General features: G+C 41.2%; 1 protein-coding gene across 2 annotated transcripts in view; it reads right to left on the reverse strand.

Annotated features, from left to right (window-relative positions):
* Positions 1-16,927, reverse strand: part of AGXT2 (alanine--glyoxylate aminotransferase 2) — a 43,547-nt gene that overhangs the window by 19,593 nt on the left and 7,027 nt on the right. For both annotated transcript variants that reach the window (XM_023216527.2, XM_023216526.2), the window contains exons 3-9: positions 15,672-15,856; positions 13,320-13,443; positions 11,586-11,680; positions 9,812-9,905; positions 9,095-9,188; positions 2,908-3,008; positions 2,262-2,354 (exon numbers count right to left, since the gene is read on the reverse strand). In XM_023216527.2, the coding sequence (XP_023072295.2) occupies positions 2,262-2,354; positions 2,908-3,008; positions 9,095-9,188; positions 9,812-9,905; positions 11,586-11,680; positions 13,320-13,443; positions 15,672-15,856 (786 nt within the window). The remainder of the gene's footprint in view (positions 1-2,261; positions 2,355-2,907; positions 3,009-9,094; positions 9,189-9,811; positions 9,906-11,585; positions 11,681-13,319; positions 13,444-15,671; positions 15,857-16,927) is intronic.

The following is a 16,927-nucleotide window of genomic DNA, read 5'->3' on the forward strand; positions in this document are numbered from 1 at the left end:
GGTATTTCTTTATCAGCAGCATGAGAAAGGACTAATACATAGGAATAATAGCCATGGGGCATGTAGAACTATAGAACTGTTGATAGGTATGAACTGAGTTAACACATGCAAAGTGTTATGAACAGTGCCTGACACACAGTAGGTACTCAGAAAGTTCCAGCTATCCTTATTTTTACCTAGTCCTCAGAATAATCCTTCTTAAGGATACCTGTGTTAGACAGTTTTCAATTACATTGTTTGAAAGTCATAAAACCATAAGACAGAAAATTCTGAAATTCATATTTCCTTTGAATTCAGCCTACCATCTCTTTAATTAGTCTGACTGTGACAGCTTCACTATGTGCTGATTTGGAGGCCAAAGTTTATCCTTTTTAATGATGTAGCTAATTTCAAACTGACTGGATATACTCTTCTTTTTAAAATAGCAGATTATCTTTCTCCAGCCAGGACTTCCATCGGTTTGTGGGCAGATTGGAGAAGGGAGGATGGGCACAGCAGGAGCAGGCTGGCCCAAGTTGCCTGTGGTACACCAGGGACATCCAATGCACTTGGGCATAACAGAGACCCAGCTGCCCAGGCAGAAATTGCAAAATTTCTGGGGTTTCACCATGTTGGCTGGGCTGGTTTCGAACTTCTGACCTCAAGTGATCCACCTGCCTCAGCCTCCCAAAGTGCTGGGATGACACGTATGAGCCACTGCGCCCAGCCTAGCTATAGGAAATTTTTAGTTGAGGAAATCTATTCCAACAATGATGGCTGGACTGAAATAGGTGTGAAACATACTTACAGGTTCTCCACTTGTCCTTGGCTGGTCTAACCACCTGTGAGTCCAATCAAGATAGTCACCCAGCAGTAAAGCAGGGCTTCTGTGGCCCTCGTGGTCATCCTCTGGTCTTTTAATCTCCATAACTATTCTAAGTAGACAGAGGACTACTTTCTTTGATACACTCTAATATGAAATGTAATTTAAGTAAATTAATCCCTTTTAAAAACACACAGCTAGAGCTCACATAGCCAATGAATTTTATTCCCATTAAAGTAATGCCCTTGGGGGTAGTGTGCTTATTCCACCAATGCTGCTTTAATTAAATCTGTTTTACAATTTTCTGGGAACTATTTTCAAATGCAGTATCTGCAGTGGTGGTACTCTTCTAATTTAGAGGCTGGATTATTATTACTATTTTAAAAACATTATTTCGGCCGGAGCGGTGGCTCATGCCTGTAATCCTAGCACTTTAGGAGGCCAAGTCGGGCAGATCACCTGAGGTCAGGAGTTTGAGACCAGCCTGACCAGCATGGAGAAACCCCAGTTTCCACTAAAAAACACAAAATCAGCTGGGTGTGGTAGTGGATGCCTGTAATCCCAGCTACTTGGGAGGCTGAAGCAGGAGAATCACTTGAACCCTGGGAGGCAGAGGATGCCACTGCACTCCAGCCTGGGCAACAAAAGAGAAATTCTCTCTCGTTGTTTTGAAAAACTCCATCTCAAAAACAAACAAACAAAAAAAAACCCCACATTATTTCCAGACAAGTTTTGTCAGAAAGGTATATGCTGCCAGGTTGGTAAATACTATTTTTGCAAAAATTAAGATTAAAAACTTGGCTATTGGGCCTGGCATGGTGGCTCATGCTGTAATCCCAGGATTTTTGGGAGGCCAAGGCAGGTGGATCACTTGAGGTCAGGAATTCAAGATCAGCCTGGCCAACATGGTGAAACCCCATCTATACTAAAAATACAAAAATTAGTCAGGCTTGGTGGCACATGCCTGTGGTCCCAGCTACTCGGGAGGCTGAGGCAGGAGAATTCCTTGAACCCCAGGAGGCGGAGGTTGCAGTGAGCCGAGATCGTACACTGTACTCCAGCCTGGACGACTGAGCAAGACTTTGTCTCAAAACAACCAAACAAATAAAAACAACAAAAAACTTAGCTGTGAGATTAAATTTCCTATGTGGTTTGTCAGCCCCTGAAACAATCCCTAGAAAGGAATTTAAAAAATATGTTGAGTCACGGTCTAATAACATCATATATGACTGTTAGCAACTTATTTGATAGACATCAATTTGGATATTTAAGTTCTGTTGCACTTGTTAAACTGATCAGCGAATGTACTAACAAATCAACCAGACCGCTAGCAAAAATTTCATTCATTTGTAAACAAACTTTGGAGACTTTGCCTGGAACACAGAGGAAGTTTCGTAGGTTTCTGTCTGTGCATCTCCTGTTCCCACAGCACTCAATGGCACCCTTATATGCCACTTACTTCATCTGCAATGCACACACCTCCCCTTGCTCGCACCAGCTCAAAGGCTTCCTTTAGAAACCCCTTTGGGTACTGGACAACTCCATTCACACCCTGCAAAAGACCAGACCCAGAAGACCTATAATAATAGCATCAGCCTTTCAAAGTATACAAAAAGTTAGATCATCATTATCATCAATATCATGATAGTAACACTAGCAATTTTAACAACAGTCTATAGAACAGTTTTCACTATGGGTGAAAAGAGGAGTTATTACTCTACACCGTGACTTCTGGAAAAAACATACAAACGTTGATTATTTTCCGAGATTAGAAAACAGTAGAATAGAGGAATTTGGTGAGACTAACGAAAGAGTTCTTTGGACGATGCGGATGTTATTAAGCAACTAAAAATGGCCAGGGTTTCCTCTTCTTAAGAATTTTAGGAGTTCAGTAGTTTCATCTGTCTGGTGGAAATGGAGGAGAGGGTCTTTAAAAGATCATTTGAAAGTCAGTGTCTTCTTTTTTTCAAGGAGACCAAGAGGACGAATTTAGAAAGGGACATAGTAAGCACTTATTTCATTTAGAATTATCTAGAATGTACGAGTTAAAACTTTCTGATAATTGAAGATTCAGCTCCATTAATTCCTTAGATTCATGTACCCACTTGAATAGGTTCTGCAAAAAATCCTGCAATTGACTTGGCCACAGATGTGCTCAGCGTATCTTTGAACTGCTCAATATACTGGTCTTTAGCTTGGCAGCAGTCTGCAAAAAACAAACAACAAAGTAAAACAAACACAGCATTTGAAATCATTAGCCTGATATCTAGAAGCATGGGGAAAAAAAGGAAAAAAAAGAAAAAAAAAAAAAAAAACAACAACCAGACAGGGTAGGTCAATCAAGGATTGGGAGTATGCATTTCTGAAGGGGGAATGTTCTCTCTGAACAACTTGTACTTTGGTTTAAGAAGGGAGATTAGGATAGCCATAAAGGCATAAACAAACCACTTCAGTTCTTTCCATCTGGGGAAAAAATGTCCCGAAGTGTCATTGAGCTGGTATAGACAGCTGTTTCACCTAAGGATGCCCGTCCTCTAAAACGGGTGGATCTAATTCAAATGGAATTAGAGTGATTTAATTTATTTGAAAATAACTGTATTTCCTTTCATTGCCATTTAATCTGATGTACGGTTTTAAAGCTATGAAGTGTCTTTGTCTTTAGAGTTAGTAAATATGTTTGTAGAACAATTAGCATTTAGTTTAAAGAGAAATGTTCGAGAGCCAGGTGGCTTCCATCCATCGCAGCCCTTGGCACTTGGTCCTGTGCTTGTTTTTAACAGGCCTTTCTCCCATTAATCAGGAGGTTTTTGTGGGCAGGGACTATGCCTTGTTCATTTCTAAAATCTCTGTGGCCAAACAAGCTGTTTGGTACACTGTAGGTGGTTCTCAGTAAATGTTTAATGCATTAAGAAAAAAATATTAACAAATAGTAGAAATTATGGCTGGAGTGAGACATTGAGCAATTTTGCTTGAAGGCCTTTCTTTTTTTTTTTTTTTTTTTAGAGGTCTTTCTAATGGGGAAAAGCAGTAAAGTGCCCTTGTTGAAGTGATCTGTCTTTAATTCATTACTTCTCCTTTTGGCTGCATCTTACTGCTGTTAAACCCACCTGCTGAGTTTTAAATTTCAATAATCACTTTTATATTACTAGAAGACATATTTGTTTTCAAAACTTGCTTTCTTATTCTTCATGATGTCCTATCCATTTCACATATTTCCAAGCTTATATTTGATTTTCTTTGAATGTGTTAAACATATTCATGTCATAGTCTATCTAATAATTCTGTTATTTGAAATCCTTGCAGATCTTTTTCTTGATTGTAGAGTTTTGTGTATTGTATGTTTATTTTTGACAAGGGGCAGTTTATTTTCCTTGGAATTTCGTTTGTGAGAATTCTTTGAGACCCAGAATGAGGTAGATCCCTCCAGAGCCTATTTGAATTTGCAGCTTCCAAGCATGCAGGGCGTTAGAGTCTAAGAGTCCTTTAAATTATAAGCTTGAGGAAATGAGCGTTCACAATGCAAAGCCTTGGAGAGCCAGCCTGCAGGTGAAATTTCCAGTGGTGGTTCCTCCCAGTCCCTCCACTTCCATTCAGCACCAGAATCCTTGCAGGCCCTTTGGCCTGTGATGGGTAACGTGTTCTTGGTGGTGTATTTAATTCTAGTTGACCCATGGATGAAGAGGTGGCCCCTTGGGGGCTCTGGCTTTGTGGCAGGGGAGGGTTTCCTATAAGACCTTACTTTGGCTGGGCCCTGAACTTCGTCATCTCTTCCCTGCACTCCACAGAGCCATCAGCATGGAAGCTCAGGGTTACCAGGTTCAACAAATGCTCTCAGGGTCAAAGCTGCCTGCATTGCCCTAATGATCTCTTTGTGTTTCTGAGAATTTGTGCTTTCTTGTATCCATGCCTTGAAGGGAATACGTTTCATTTTATCCAGAATTTTTCAGTTGTTTTCCACTGGAGAAAAGCCAGGCTATCATGTTACCAGTACCAGCTGTCCAGCCAGCTCAGTTGTCTTAGTACTAACCATATCTACTTTCCCATCCTGCTTAAAGATACTAGAAACATTTCTGCCTTGCTTCACCAGCTGCAAGCCTCATCACACAGACACACAGGCATGAAATCCTGTGGATGGGAGAGGACGAGAGGAGAGTGGGAAGATTGCCCAGCAGCCTTGCCCAAGCGCCAAAAGCCTACATCTGTGTGTCAAAATTGAAAGTGGGAATCACCAAGGAAGCAGGAAAGGTGAGAGAGAGAGAGAGAAATTCTTCTATTCTGGAATAACAAAGGTCCCAGATCAGCTGTATCCATACATGACTGAGCCTTCAGAATTTTTATCCACACCTGTTATTTGGTTCTAAACAGCACCATGCAGTCTCTGAACTTAAACTTATATCCATAGATGACAGAAGGAGTGCAGAGAAAGATGTGGATGGGATGGAAAGCCCCAACCCAAGTGACAGTGAAAGCAGTCTGGGTCACCACCTACCATTCCAGTGCTTGGCAAGGATGCAGTGCTGCCTCCACGGTGCTAGACAGAAGGAATAGAAACCTTCTGCAATCACTATCAAAACTGAATTTTATACCTCAGCTCTTCATTAAAAGTGAGAAAATACTAGCTGGCCCCGAACATATTTTTAGGTTACATGTGATATTCGGAAAAGTTTAATTGACAGAGGTACCTGATATCTTTGGTTAGCTGGAGGTTGGAGGTTGAGGGTGTGAGAAAGGAAGTAACGACAAGTATATCAAGCCCTCAAAGTATGTTTTTGGCATCACTTGTGTTGTTTTGATGAGAAGAATATAGTAGATAAATAAATCTTTGCCTCTAGAGACAGAAATTTCCCGTTTTTATTGGGAAAGGAAAACCGCTTCAGATGACCCTAAAAGATGGGTCAGAACTATGTTCAAGAGACATCATTTGGAAATTTAACAAGCCCATTTATAACTGGAGAAATCAAAGAGTGGAGCTTAAATTTGGGCAGAACCAAACCAAAAGGTTTTGCTTGAACCTACGCTAGACCTTTCATGACTTTTTCCCTCTCTGCCCACATGCTCAGCGATGAGAGAGTCATCGACTGTGATGAGCTTTTTACTTTATTTCACACTAGCTGCATTGGCTCATTGCTGTAACCCCAGGTTAGGCCACTTCTGCAGAGGCTTGGCAGGAGGAAAACCCCAAGGGGGTGAAGACAGGATGTTCTGTTGAATACCGCAACAGGATGGCGAAGGAAGAATTTATTCCAGCTGGTGGTACAGAAAGAGTTAAGCTGAGTGAGGAGCCAAGAAAGAACTACAATTTTTAAGAAAAACAAAAGTTGTCTTTCAAAAGAAGAAGAATGACATGATCAGTACCAGGTTTGGAACATTGTGGGGGCAGTAGGTAATGAGGATTGAATCTCATCATGGTTTACATCTGAAACTCAGGGCCTGGAATGAACCCCTGGGGAGAAAAAACCCTGGGAGGTAGATGGAGTAGAACAAAGAAATATATCACATAAACATCTAGATTAGACTCACAAAATGGCCCCCTGCCTCTGTTGGGAGAGATGACATATTTCTGAGAGGAGAAAAATCTCTACCATGGTTGGTGCCTCGATTCCTCTTAAGGTATTCCTATCAATAGGTTAAAAGGAATTGAGAACAGGCAACATCTACAGTCAAAGAACTGTACATGTTTGGATGCTTTTGTAAACATATATGGATATTCCAGTTTTACAGCAAAGACCAAACCCTTCCCAGGTCCGAAAGGCAGTGGAGGAGGCTGGGGTCCTTCTTTTGTATTCCAATCCTGTTCAAAGATTACATAAATAGTCTTGTCTCTTGAAGATATGAGTTAAGAAAACAGCTGGCTGGACACGGTGGCTCACGCATGTAATCCCAGCACTTTGGGAGGCCAAGGCAGGAGGGTCTCCTGAAGTCAGGAGTTCGAGACAAGCCTGGCCAACATGGTGAAACCTGGTCTCTACTAAAAATATAAAAATACAAAAATTAGCTGGGCATGGTGGCAGGCACCTGTAATCCCTGCTATTCAGGAAGCTGAGGTAAGAGAGTCGCTTGAACCCAGGAGGTGGAGGTTGCAGTCAGCCAAGATTGTGCCACTGCACTCCAGCCTGGGGGACAAGGGTGAGACTTTGCCTCAAAAAATAAATAAATAAATAAAAAAGAAAACAGCTGACTTCAGATATGCCAAAGACAACAGTTCAGAGCAGAAATGCATGCCTGTCACTATCATTTAGCCTCTAGATGCCACTAGAGAGACCATGGACTTCTGGTATTATCAAATTTGCTTAAGTAGTCCTATAGTAGGCCTTACAGTAGGCTTGTCTCTCTTCTATATGGAAAGAGGAACATATAGCAGGAAAAGAAGGAATGGCCACCTCTTGAGTGCTTCTGTCTACTAGGCTCTGTGCTGGTGGTTTTGCAGTCAGACCAGGGTCTGGGAGGTGCATCAAACTGATTTTAGTTCTTGATGCCATACAGATACAATATTCAAATATGGCTTTACCAGGTATTGCTGTGGTCTGGTTTTCTCTACATAAACTCTCTATGCCTTATCTCATGAAGTGCTGCGATGGTGTTGGCAGCAACCAGATATTGCTGTCTCTGTTTTACAAATGAGAAAAACTGAAGCAAAAGGTGAAGCTTTTACTCATAGCCGAACCACGCCAGAGCTGAGAGTGGAATCCATCTCTTGACTTCATGCAACTCCTCAGTCCTGGCCTGCAGGAAAGGAATGATTTTTCAGCTTGGGTTTATCTTGACGGCACATCAGTGTGGATTTGGGAGCACTGGTTTTGGAGTCAAAAGACCTGGGGTCAAATCTTAGCCTTCCAGTCTCCTCTCTATGAATCTGGCTTCCCTCATGTTTAAAGTGAAGAGTTTGATTTATAACTTTATAGCTTTACATTTCCTTCTGATTTTAAATTCTGTGAGCGTGACATCTTGTCTTGTTCCAGTACTTACTTTTTCATTCTCTTACCTCCATTTTGCTATTATGTCATCTGAATTTTAAGACAACGGTGAATTTTCTTCCTTTCAGAGCTGGTTTTTAAGACTTCTGTTTTGTATTTTTCCTCTCAACCCAGTGATTCATACTATTCCATTAAAAATCACTGGGCTGAAGCTTTTAGTTATTTCCTTCAGAACTACTAAGGGGCAGCTATTCAAAAGGTTGCCATGACAAATCGGAGGCGGGGCTTGTTGATTAGCAAGGAACAGATGATGTTTCCTGCCTCCTCACCCTCCTGTTAAGTATAGATAAAGAATGCAAATAAAAATGTGATTGATAAATGGAAGTTCTCCTTGTGAGAAAGGCTTTGAAATTTTTGCCAGGGTTGTCAGCAGCCTGAAGGAAGGGCAGCCTTGTGTTTTGTTTGACAGATGCTCTCATTTTGGCTGGCAGTCCCTGGAGAACTTTTTGACTGGAGTTTTGAGATTCCCAAAAGCATTATTTTCCCTCCATCCATTGCGATTGGTAAAGAATCCCACCCATCTTGGTTTCTTGGGGTTTTTTTTCTTTTTTTTTTTTTTGACGGAGTCTTGCCTTGCCACCTAGGCTGGAGTGCAGTGGTGTTATCTCAGCTCACTGCAACCTCTGCCTCCCAGGTTCAAGTGATTCTTGAACCTCAGCCTCCTGAGTAGCTGGGATTATAGGTGCACACCACCACGCCCGGCTAATTTTTGTATTTTTAGTAGAGACAGCGTTTCACCATGTTGGCTAGGCTGGTCTCAAACTCCCGACTTCAGGTGATCTGCCCACCTCGACCTCACAAAGTGCTGGGATTGTAGCCATGAGCTACACACCCCGCCGGGGCTTGCTCTTTCATGCAGGCTAGAGTGCAGTGGCATAATCATGAATCACAGCAGCCTCAACTTTCTCAGCTCAAGTAATCCTCCCACCTCAGCCTCCCAAGTAGCTGGGACTACAGGCATGCCACCACGTCCAGCTTGTTTCATTTTAAAGTTGACACCAGAGCTATTGCTATTATAGTAGAGCTAATAGAATGCCTTGAATCAAGTACCAACTGATAGTCATTTTTTTAAGCTTGGCTCTGATAGCATGAGATGCTTTTCCTATATGGCCAGACAGATGGTCTGAGAGTGAAGTGATAGCAGACATAAGTGTTGATTCAACGAGGAATAACTTGGTTACTTTCCAGTTTTGCTGCCTCTGGATTTTCCCTTTTCCATGTTTTCAAATTCAATTGCTCCTTCAGGGATAGGTGTGCCTTTATTCGTGTCCTTTCCAACATCCAACCCTCCACTGGCCCCTCCCTTGCCCAGTCGGACCTGGTGCACAGCTGCACTTCCTGATTGTTTGCACTGGAGAATCTCGACAGTGGCTTCCTCCCCAAGGACCACGAAAAACATCTGGACACATTGTCTGCAAATGACAAAAGAAGGAGTGTGGCCAAACATGAACACGAGACAGCCCATTTAGGCTGCCATCAAAACAAGAGGGCTTCTTAGTTTTCCTCCCTCATTCTTCCCCCACTTAAGATGAAAACTGAATAATCTGCTTTGCAGAGATAATTTTTTCTTAGAAATCAGCTATGTGGGCACTCTAACAAGGAAACTGATTTCAATGTTAGCCTGGAAACAACTTGCTCAAGGGTGCAGTGGGTAAGGACATCTGAAAGAATAAGAATAATTAGGTATCTGATTCTGATGCTGAAAAGGTGGGTACAGTAAGTGGGAACAGAAGGTGACTACAGTGATGACTTCATAGAAATTTTGTGCATTCAAGATTCTCAGAGCTTTGCAGTTTACTTGATTTTATTTAAAAGCAAAATAAATTTTAAAACCCTGTCCTTAATTATTCCTCAGACTCGGAAGGCTTTTCTAATGGTGTCCTCAAGTGGTCTCCAATTCAATTAGGTCAAATTGAGCCCCTGATTAATGACAGGCTTTATATTAGTTTCTAATCCTTGTACCAGGAAAACCTGATCAACTACTTCACATACCCAGCAGTCTTTAAAGAAACAAGAGAAAAATCTCCAAACTCACTGGTTGGCAACCTGTCCCACCAGGGAGTTCCATCTTGTAGGTCCCTACATTTGTCAAACCAAGTGTGTAAGGACTGCATCCATGGTAGGCTCCTCTGCAGAAAAGAAACAACAGGAGGGTTGAGTCAAGTTCCTGGTCCACTGAGTAGGACAAAAGAGAAAATCCAGGAAGGCCACGAAGATGAAATAGAATATAATTCACATCCACCTCTGATTTCTAAGAACACATCTAAGCCTACGTCAGGTGAATGTACTTAATAGTCTTTTCTAACTGTTGTTAGAAAACATAGATTTGAAACTGTGAAAGGAATTTTGGAGAACATTTGTCCAAGACATCCAATCTTAGGACCTGCCCTACTCTATTACTCCATAGTAATGAGACTCATCTTTTAGCAACATACCAGAAATTATATGTTCAATGAATTCCAGTCTTTGAAGTAATCGCCTTGGGAAGCCAAATATTTTTTCCTGTGATATACCTGTTGTTCAATATCTTTAGGCACTTACACACCTTATAAATTACCTTATTCTCCATCTAAGAAACATAGGTTTTGTTTCTTTTGAACCTGAAACAGTTATGTTTAGTATAAATGCTCCTAATCATGAGTGTCAGCTTCAAATGAGTTTTAACAATCTCACATACCAAAATCACCTTTAAATAAGGATTTTGGACTATTAAGACTACTCAAAAGAATGGTTGTATTAGGTCAGTGCAAAAGTGATTGTGGTTTTTGCCATTACTTTTAATGGCAGAAAGTAATGGCAGAAATCTCAATCACTTTTGCACCGACCTAATATATCTTGAAAAAGGAGACACAATGTGTGCTGAACCCTGGTAGTACTGTGACTACTTAATACTTACCTGGGCATACACATTCTGGAATGTTATTTAGGTAATACATCAATCACAATTCTTTATTGCCATATTCCTGATTCCTGTAATAACTGCATGTTCCTTTGATATGGAATGTGCAGTATTGAATGTGCTATCATAAGGATTAAATAAAACCTCCTTTTGAATTCACACAGAAATTATGACCAGACAGGTCAAAAATACCACTGTGTCTTCATTCCATCAACTTTAACCATAAGTCACTCCTATCTTTTACATTAACTTTCATGAGTCTGTTTAAATGTGCTGTGTACAATCAATTACTCAAGGAAGGTAACTTGAGCAAAATGCTTAGTTTTCTATTATTTTTAGTGCTAATATAGCCATGAAGGGTTTATTAATTAATCTGTTATCAGTGCTCAAAAGTCACTGGAAGAAGCAGAAATATACAGGGTTATATGTGCATCCTCTGAACTTAAGGAGAATAAAGGGTGAAAAACGGGTGCAGCTAGCACTACGAAATAAGCAGACAGCTCCTTATCATAAGCAGAAATTAAAAAGGGCCAGTATTTTTTGGTAGAGCCTTGATCTTCTAAGGTGGGGAACAGTCCTTTACTGCTTGATATACGGTGCGGTCCCCGCCACATCTTCAACGTTAAAAAACTGTCAAGTGGGTTTCTCTTTAATTCCACAGGAGGATCTATGACATAATGAGGACTTCAAGCTGTTTGTGACCAGTTGGGGCCCCCTCTCTTGTATAAGGCTAACTTGAATGCAGTTATCCTGTTATAAAATTCAATTGACCAATCCTTCCTTAAAACTTAACAATTAGAAAAATATTCCCGAGAAAACCTCTCTCCCACTCCATGCTAATGTAAAGATACACATTAAGAATGGGGGTAAGTCAGTGTTCCTAAAGTTGAATATTCCAAGTTGTGATTACCTGAAAGAAATGATGTCTATGTTGTTTGAGTGCGCCCTGGCCATCAGCATGGCTAGCTCATTGGCTTCTGAGCCACTGTTCACCAAGAAAATGACCTAGAGAGGAAAGGAAGACATGTGGCTTCATAATTTATTTCCTTATTACCCATTCATTTAAAATTGCTAAAGGGCACGTGTCCAGCCCCTGAGTATTAAGGAGAGTTCCCTTCATATGAGCTCGGATTACCCAGCAGTTCCACCATTTAACCACCGTATGGATTCCATAGCCCTTCTTCCAGTAGCCGCTAAGTGCTAGATGTACAAAAATGGCTAAGAGATTGTCTCCGCTGTGGAACATTCCGGGCTTTCATTGGCTTTATTTGATGGTCTGCAAAATGCCAAGAGAGGAGACTTGCTGAGGGGCACACAGCAGTGAGTAGCTGATAGATTCAAAGATTGGGCTTCTTGGCTCCTGACCCTAACCCACTCACCTGATTCTAAAGGCTTGGAACAAGACAGGACCTCTGACCCTGCAACTCCAGGGGTTGTCCCAGCCTGACTGTGCTGTGTGTGTGAATGTTAAAAAAACAAGTGAACAAGCCAGGTGTGGTGGCTCAGGCCTATAATCCCAGCATTCTGGGAGGTTGAGGTGGGCAGATCACTTGAGGTCAGGAGTTTGAGACCAGCCTGGCCAGCACGGTGAAACCCCATCTCTAGCAAAAATACAAAAATTAGCCAGGTGTGGTGGCGGGCACCTGTAATCCCAGCTACTTGGGAGGCTGAGGCAGGAGAATCGCTTGAACCTGGGAGGCAGAGGTTGCAGTGAGCCGAGATTGCACTATTGCACTCCAGCCTGGGTGACAGAATGAGATTCTGTCTCAAAAAAAAAAAAAAAAAAAAAAAAAAGAGAAAAAACAAGTAAACAAAAAATGCAGCTCAGCCTGGACGAAAGAATGGGAAGGAAAGTGAACTGTGCCCTCCAGACTCAGGGACTGGAAGACATGTGTTTGTGACTCTGCTGACTCTCTGCTTCTGCTCTTCCATGAACATCTGGGGCTAAACCGAGGTTGCAGTTCTTCCAGGTTTCTTCGTCTACTCTAGGTAATGTAGACAACATGGTAAAATAATAATAGCTAACACTTGAGACTAAGTGCTGTTCTAGGTTCTTCATATGTATTAACTCATTTAATGCCTAAATGCAAATCTTGGCCAACATTTTAACATCTCAGTTCAGTTTAAAATATCAGTCATTTCAGATGGAGAAAAACAGCTCATGTAGAAAAAAATATCTAAGTGTGTTTTAGACCAAATGAACCAAATAGCATTTATTAAAAATGGTTTCACTCTTTGTAAAAGAAATGCAAATAACTTTGCAGAAAGGCTAAGGAGCAATGAGATAAAAACCCCTTGAGGACATAGAAGAGAACATCAGCAGGCCTATGGCTCCTGGGAAATGATTTCTGCGAAGATATGGTGAGGAGAGCAACCAAAGAGAGACAGAGGCTCAGAGGTGACACAAGGGAACACTGGCTTGTTTCACCAGCAATTCATAAATTCCCTTCTGTCTGATTGCTTTCAGATGTAGCTATCAGATCACCACTACAGATGTTCAATGCACAGACTGAATTCCCTGCTCATGTTCCTGCTTCCTAGGGCAGCTCCCCTGGAATCATAAGACTCCTGTCCCTTTGAGCTGGGAGCATCGTACCTTTTTTTCTCCCCATAAAATTCAGCTCCTGTAGGAAGAACATTGTACCTTAAGAGGCTCAGGAAGAAGTGCGGCAAGCTTCTCTGCATATTCATGCATTGGAGGGTGGAAGAAGACAGTGCTTGTATGCCACAGGCGGCCGAGTTGCTTTTGTGCCACTGCATTCACCTTCCTGGATAAGCAGTAGAGCAGTTACCTGCACTGCATATCACGCCTCTCCTGCACACACACTGGTCATTGGACCCGAACGTACTGCTTTTTCTCAAAGAGTTTCAAGAGACAGATTTTATTTACATGTGAGAATAAACTCCTTTAACCACTACAGGTGTCCAGAAATGGGACGTGTTGCCTCAAAAGGTAATGAATTCCTCTCCAAGAGCAGGGTTCAAAAGAAGACTCAATGATTACAGGGATTTTAGAAAAGAAATACCTAGTTTAAGAGGAAGTTTGGGTTTAGAATTTCTTCTAACTATGCTTTCTTATTAGCCATCCTTTGAAGAGTTTGGAAAAAGAGATGACTAGTTGTAAGCCCGAGTCCTTTCCATTTTGTTTTTCTAAAGAAGAATAGATTCATCAAGCACGTGTACGCAAGATCAATAGTTCTTCCCTCCCTCCCTTCCTTCCTCTCTTTCTCCTTTCCTCCCCTCCTTCTTTCTTTCTTAAGGGATGGGTTCTCACTGTGTTGCCTAGGCTGGAGTGTGGTGGCTATTCACAGGCACAATCAAAGTGCACTGCAATCTCCAATTCCTGGGCTCAAGAGATCCTCCTGTCTCAACCTCCCAAGTCACTGGGACTGCAGGTGCATGCTACCACGTCAGACTAAGATTAACAGTTTTTCTGCAGGGAGATTCTAATATCTGAGTCTGAACAGTGATTAGTGTGGATGAACATTTCGTAACTATAAAGCCACATTCTTTGAAGGATTGGGCCAACCTTACAGGATTAGAAGTTTCATACTGAGAGATAATAGGGACTAAGGATGATAGATTTGTGGAACCTGACTTAGCTTTGAAAACACAAGCCAAGATGCCTGAACTTGCTGTAAAGGACATTAATTGCTAAAGTTTGTTACATACCAATTTTATTTGTTATTAATATCTTTCACATCAGAAGAAATCAATCCAGTGGGTAAATATTTTGAGAAATTATACAGATGTCTTTACTGTAGGACATTTAGTACCTATAATAGACTAGTGTACACTATTTCTCTTCAGAAAGGAGAAACAGTTTAAAGTGTTTCCCAAACTTATTTTCTCATGGGACTCTTTTCCACGGAAACTCCTGTGATCAATGTTCCATGAAACTCACTTTAGAAAATTGTAGAGTATCAGTAAATTCTTGAAAAGAAGAGACACTTGACAAAAACATTGTTTAGTAAAATAAATGAAAGTCACAGGAGGGGGAAAAAAGATGGCTTCCCATTTCCAGGGAAGACTGTCAATGTTATTGGGAAGATTCAATGAGAATGTTTGAACTCATTTTCTATTCCCTTTTCTCTACTTCTTTCGTGTATGTTTGTTGTATGTTTGAAATTGCATCTGACATTTATTTTGGATACTTTTCGTGACTTTGCACGGGACTAGGGCCTCCTGATCATGAAAGAGGGTAGGAGAAGTGAAGGGGAGGAAAAGATGAGGGCTGGAACCCTGAGGCACACTCACTTCTTACCTCCTGACAGCTATGTGAAGGGGGACTCTTGGCCTCCTGCTTTGACGGAAGGTCCCACACCTATTCAGTTTGTTTTAGACTTGCTGCTTTATTGCTTTCCCCTAACTTAGTGTGAGGTTGCATTGGTCAGATTATTAAAAGAAAGAGAGAACAGACATGAAATGAGAGCACTGCATGGAAACCAAGAATACTCCAAGGGTATCTGTGTGGGCAAATGTACCGTCATCACTGCAGATAATCTCTAGATTAATTGATTCATACATTTCCAGGTAAATTTCCAGCTAGAATTGCATATGTCTCTTATCATTCTTCTCTTCCTCTTCCATCTCTCAGAGGCCATGAAAAAGATTCCCCAGGCTAGAAGCTATTTCTAATCTCTCATCATCCCTCGCCTGACAAGCCCGTCATGTGTTTCTCTGAGAGCCACCTGCCTTTCCCTTCCCTTCCTTTCCCTGAATGCACTCCTCTCTTTGGAAAGCTGTTGCTAATGAGAAACACACACAGCAAGACTCCAGTCACGTGGTACCTGCCACACTACATCTTGCTGTCAAGAAAAGGAAAAGTAGAGTGTCAAGATTTTGTACTCAGGAAATGGAAGGGAGTATGTCAGCCACAATCTGTCATAGATATTTTTTAACCAAGATAAGCAAATCAAGAGTTCGGAATCACTAGCATAATTGTTTTCCATGCATTCTTTTGCAACAAAAATCCCCAGATTTTAAGGATACTCACGGGTGGCAGTGGCCAACACTGACAGTAACAATCCCAGAAAAGAAATCCAGGTATCTGTTTCCCTCAGCATCAAAGAGCCACTCCATGTGCCCCTGGTGGAGCAGCAGGGGTTTCTGGAAATATGCCGTCACCACAGGAGAAAGGTGTTCCTTGTGGATTTCCAGGACACGGTTGTAGCCAAGGGACTATAGATAAACAAGATTTAAACTCGCATACTTCTTAGAAGGTCAATGGCAGTCAATCTATGAATAATAGTGCCCAGTCTCTCTAGTGGATGGAGCAGAGGGCTGCTAGCCTGTAGAGGCTCAAAAGTGGGTGTACTTACCCAATATCATCCTTGCAAGAAATTAAAGCCTTTTCTTTTAAGGAGGTGAATTATTATTTGTAGGCTTTCAATCTCTTTCTAGAAAAGGGCTGGAATTTCTACCTATCAATGAAAAGCCTTGGCTTTGAGTTGATTTTAACTATGAAAAAAATAGACTTTGGAAGTAAATGTCCGAACTAATAAGCAATTAGTCTGAACCAGTAAGTCATTTTTGTTGTGGTAGTGTTTTAAAAAATAAAAATACAATGAAGTGCTAGTCATGTTTGTATCTTTAATTATAAAATATCTCTCCTGTATTTCTCTTCTTTGTGGATCCCTCATGAGTACCTATTGATTCTACAATTTCTAACTTGTAAGTATCATGTAGAATAAAGGAGTTGCTGTGTGTGTGTGTGCATGCACATGTGCATGCATTAGAGAGAGAGAGAAAGAAAGAAAGAAAGGAAGGAAGAAAGAAACAGAAAGAAAGAAAGAAAGAGAGAAAGTGAGAGAGAAAATGCCAGCTCAATCTTTATTAGCCTGAGAACAAAAATATAACTATAATTTTGGCTGGAGGGCTCAGGAAGGTCAGATGGCCACATGAGTCAGTTAAAACAGGAGCAATATTTACTTTAAAGCCAACGTGTGCCATCACATTTGTGATGTGTGTGTATCTCCCTGCAATACATATATTAATTATCATGTATAGTGTGTTTCTTGTACTCTCTTTCTTTGCCTCTGTCTCTGTCTCTATCTCTCACACACGGACACCAATTTATATACTAACATTAAGGGAGTAAGAGGGTTTCAGATGCTTCCAATGACTTAGAGGTACAATATCTGGAATGAGATAGTTTAGTGGCAAGCAGGGCTATTTTTGTGTCATTCCTAAGGAAACAATCAATTGAGACCTCCCCAGAGAAACTACCTCTTTGAGTGTTCTTAAAGCCCC

Source organism: Piliocolobus tephrosceles, chromosome 4, assembly GCF_002776525.5.
Source record: "Piliocolobus tephrosceles isolate RC106 chromosome 4, ASM277652v3, whole genome shotgun sequence".
Lineage (NCBI taxonomy): Eukaryota > Metazoa > Chordata > Mammalia > Primates > Cercopithecidae > Piliocolobus > Piliocolobus tephrosceles.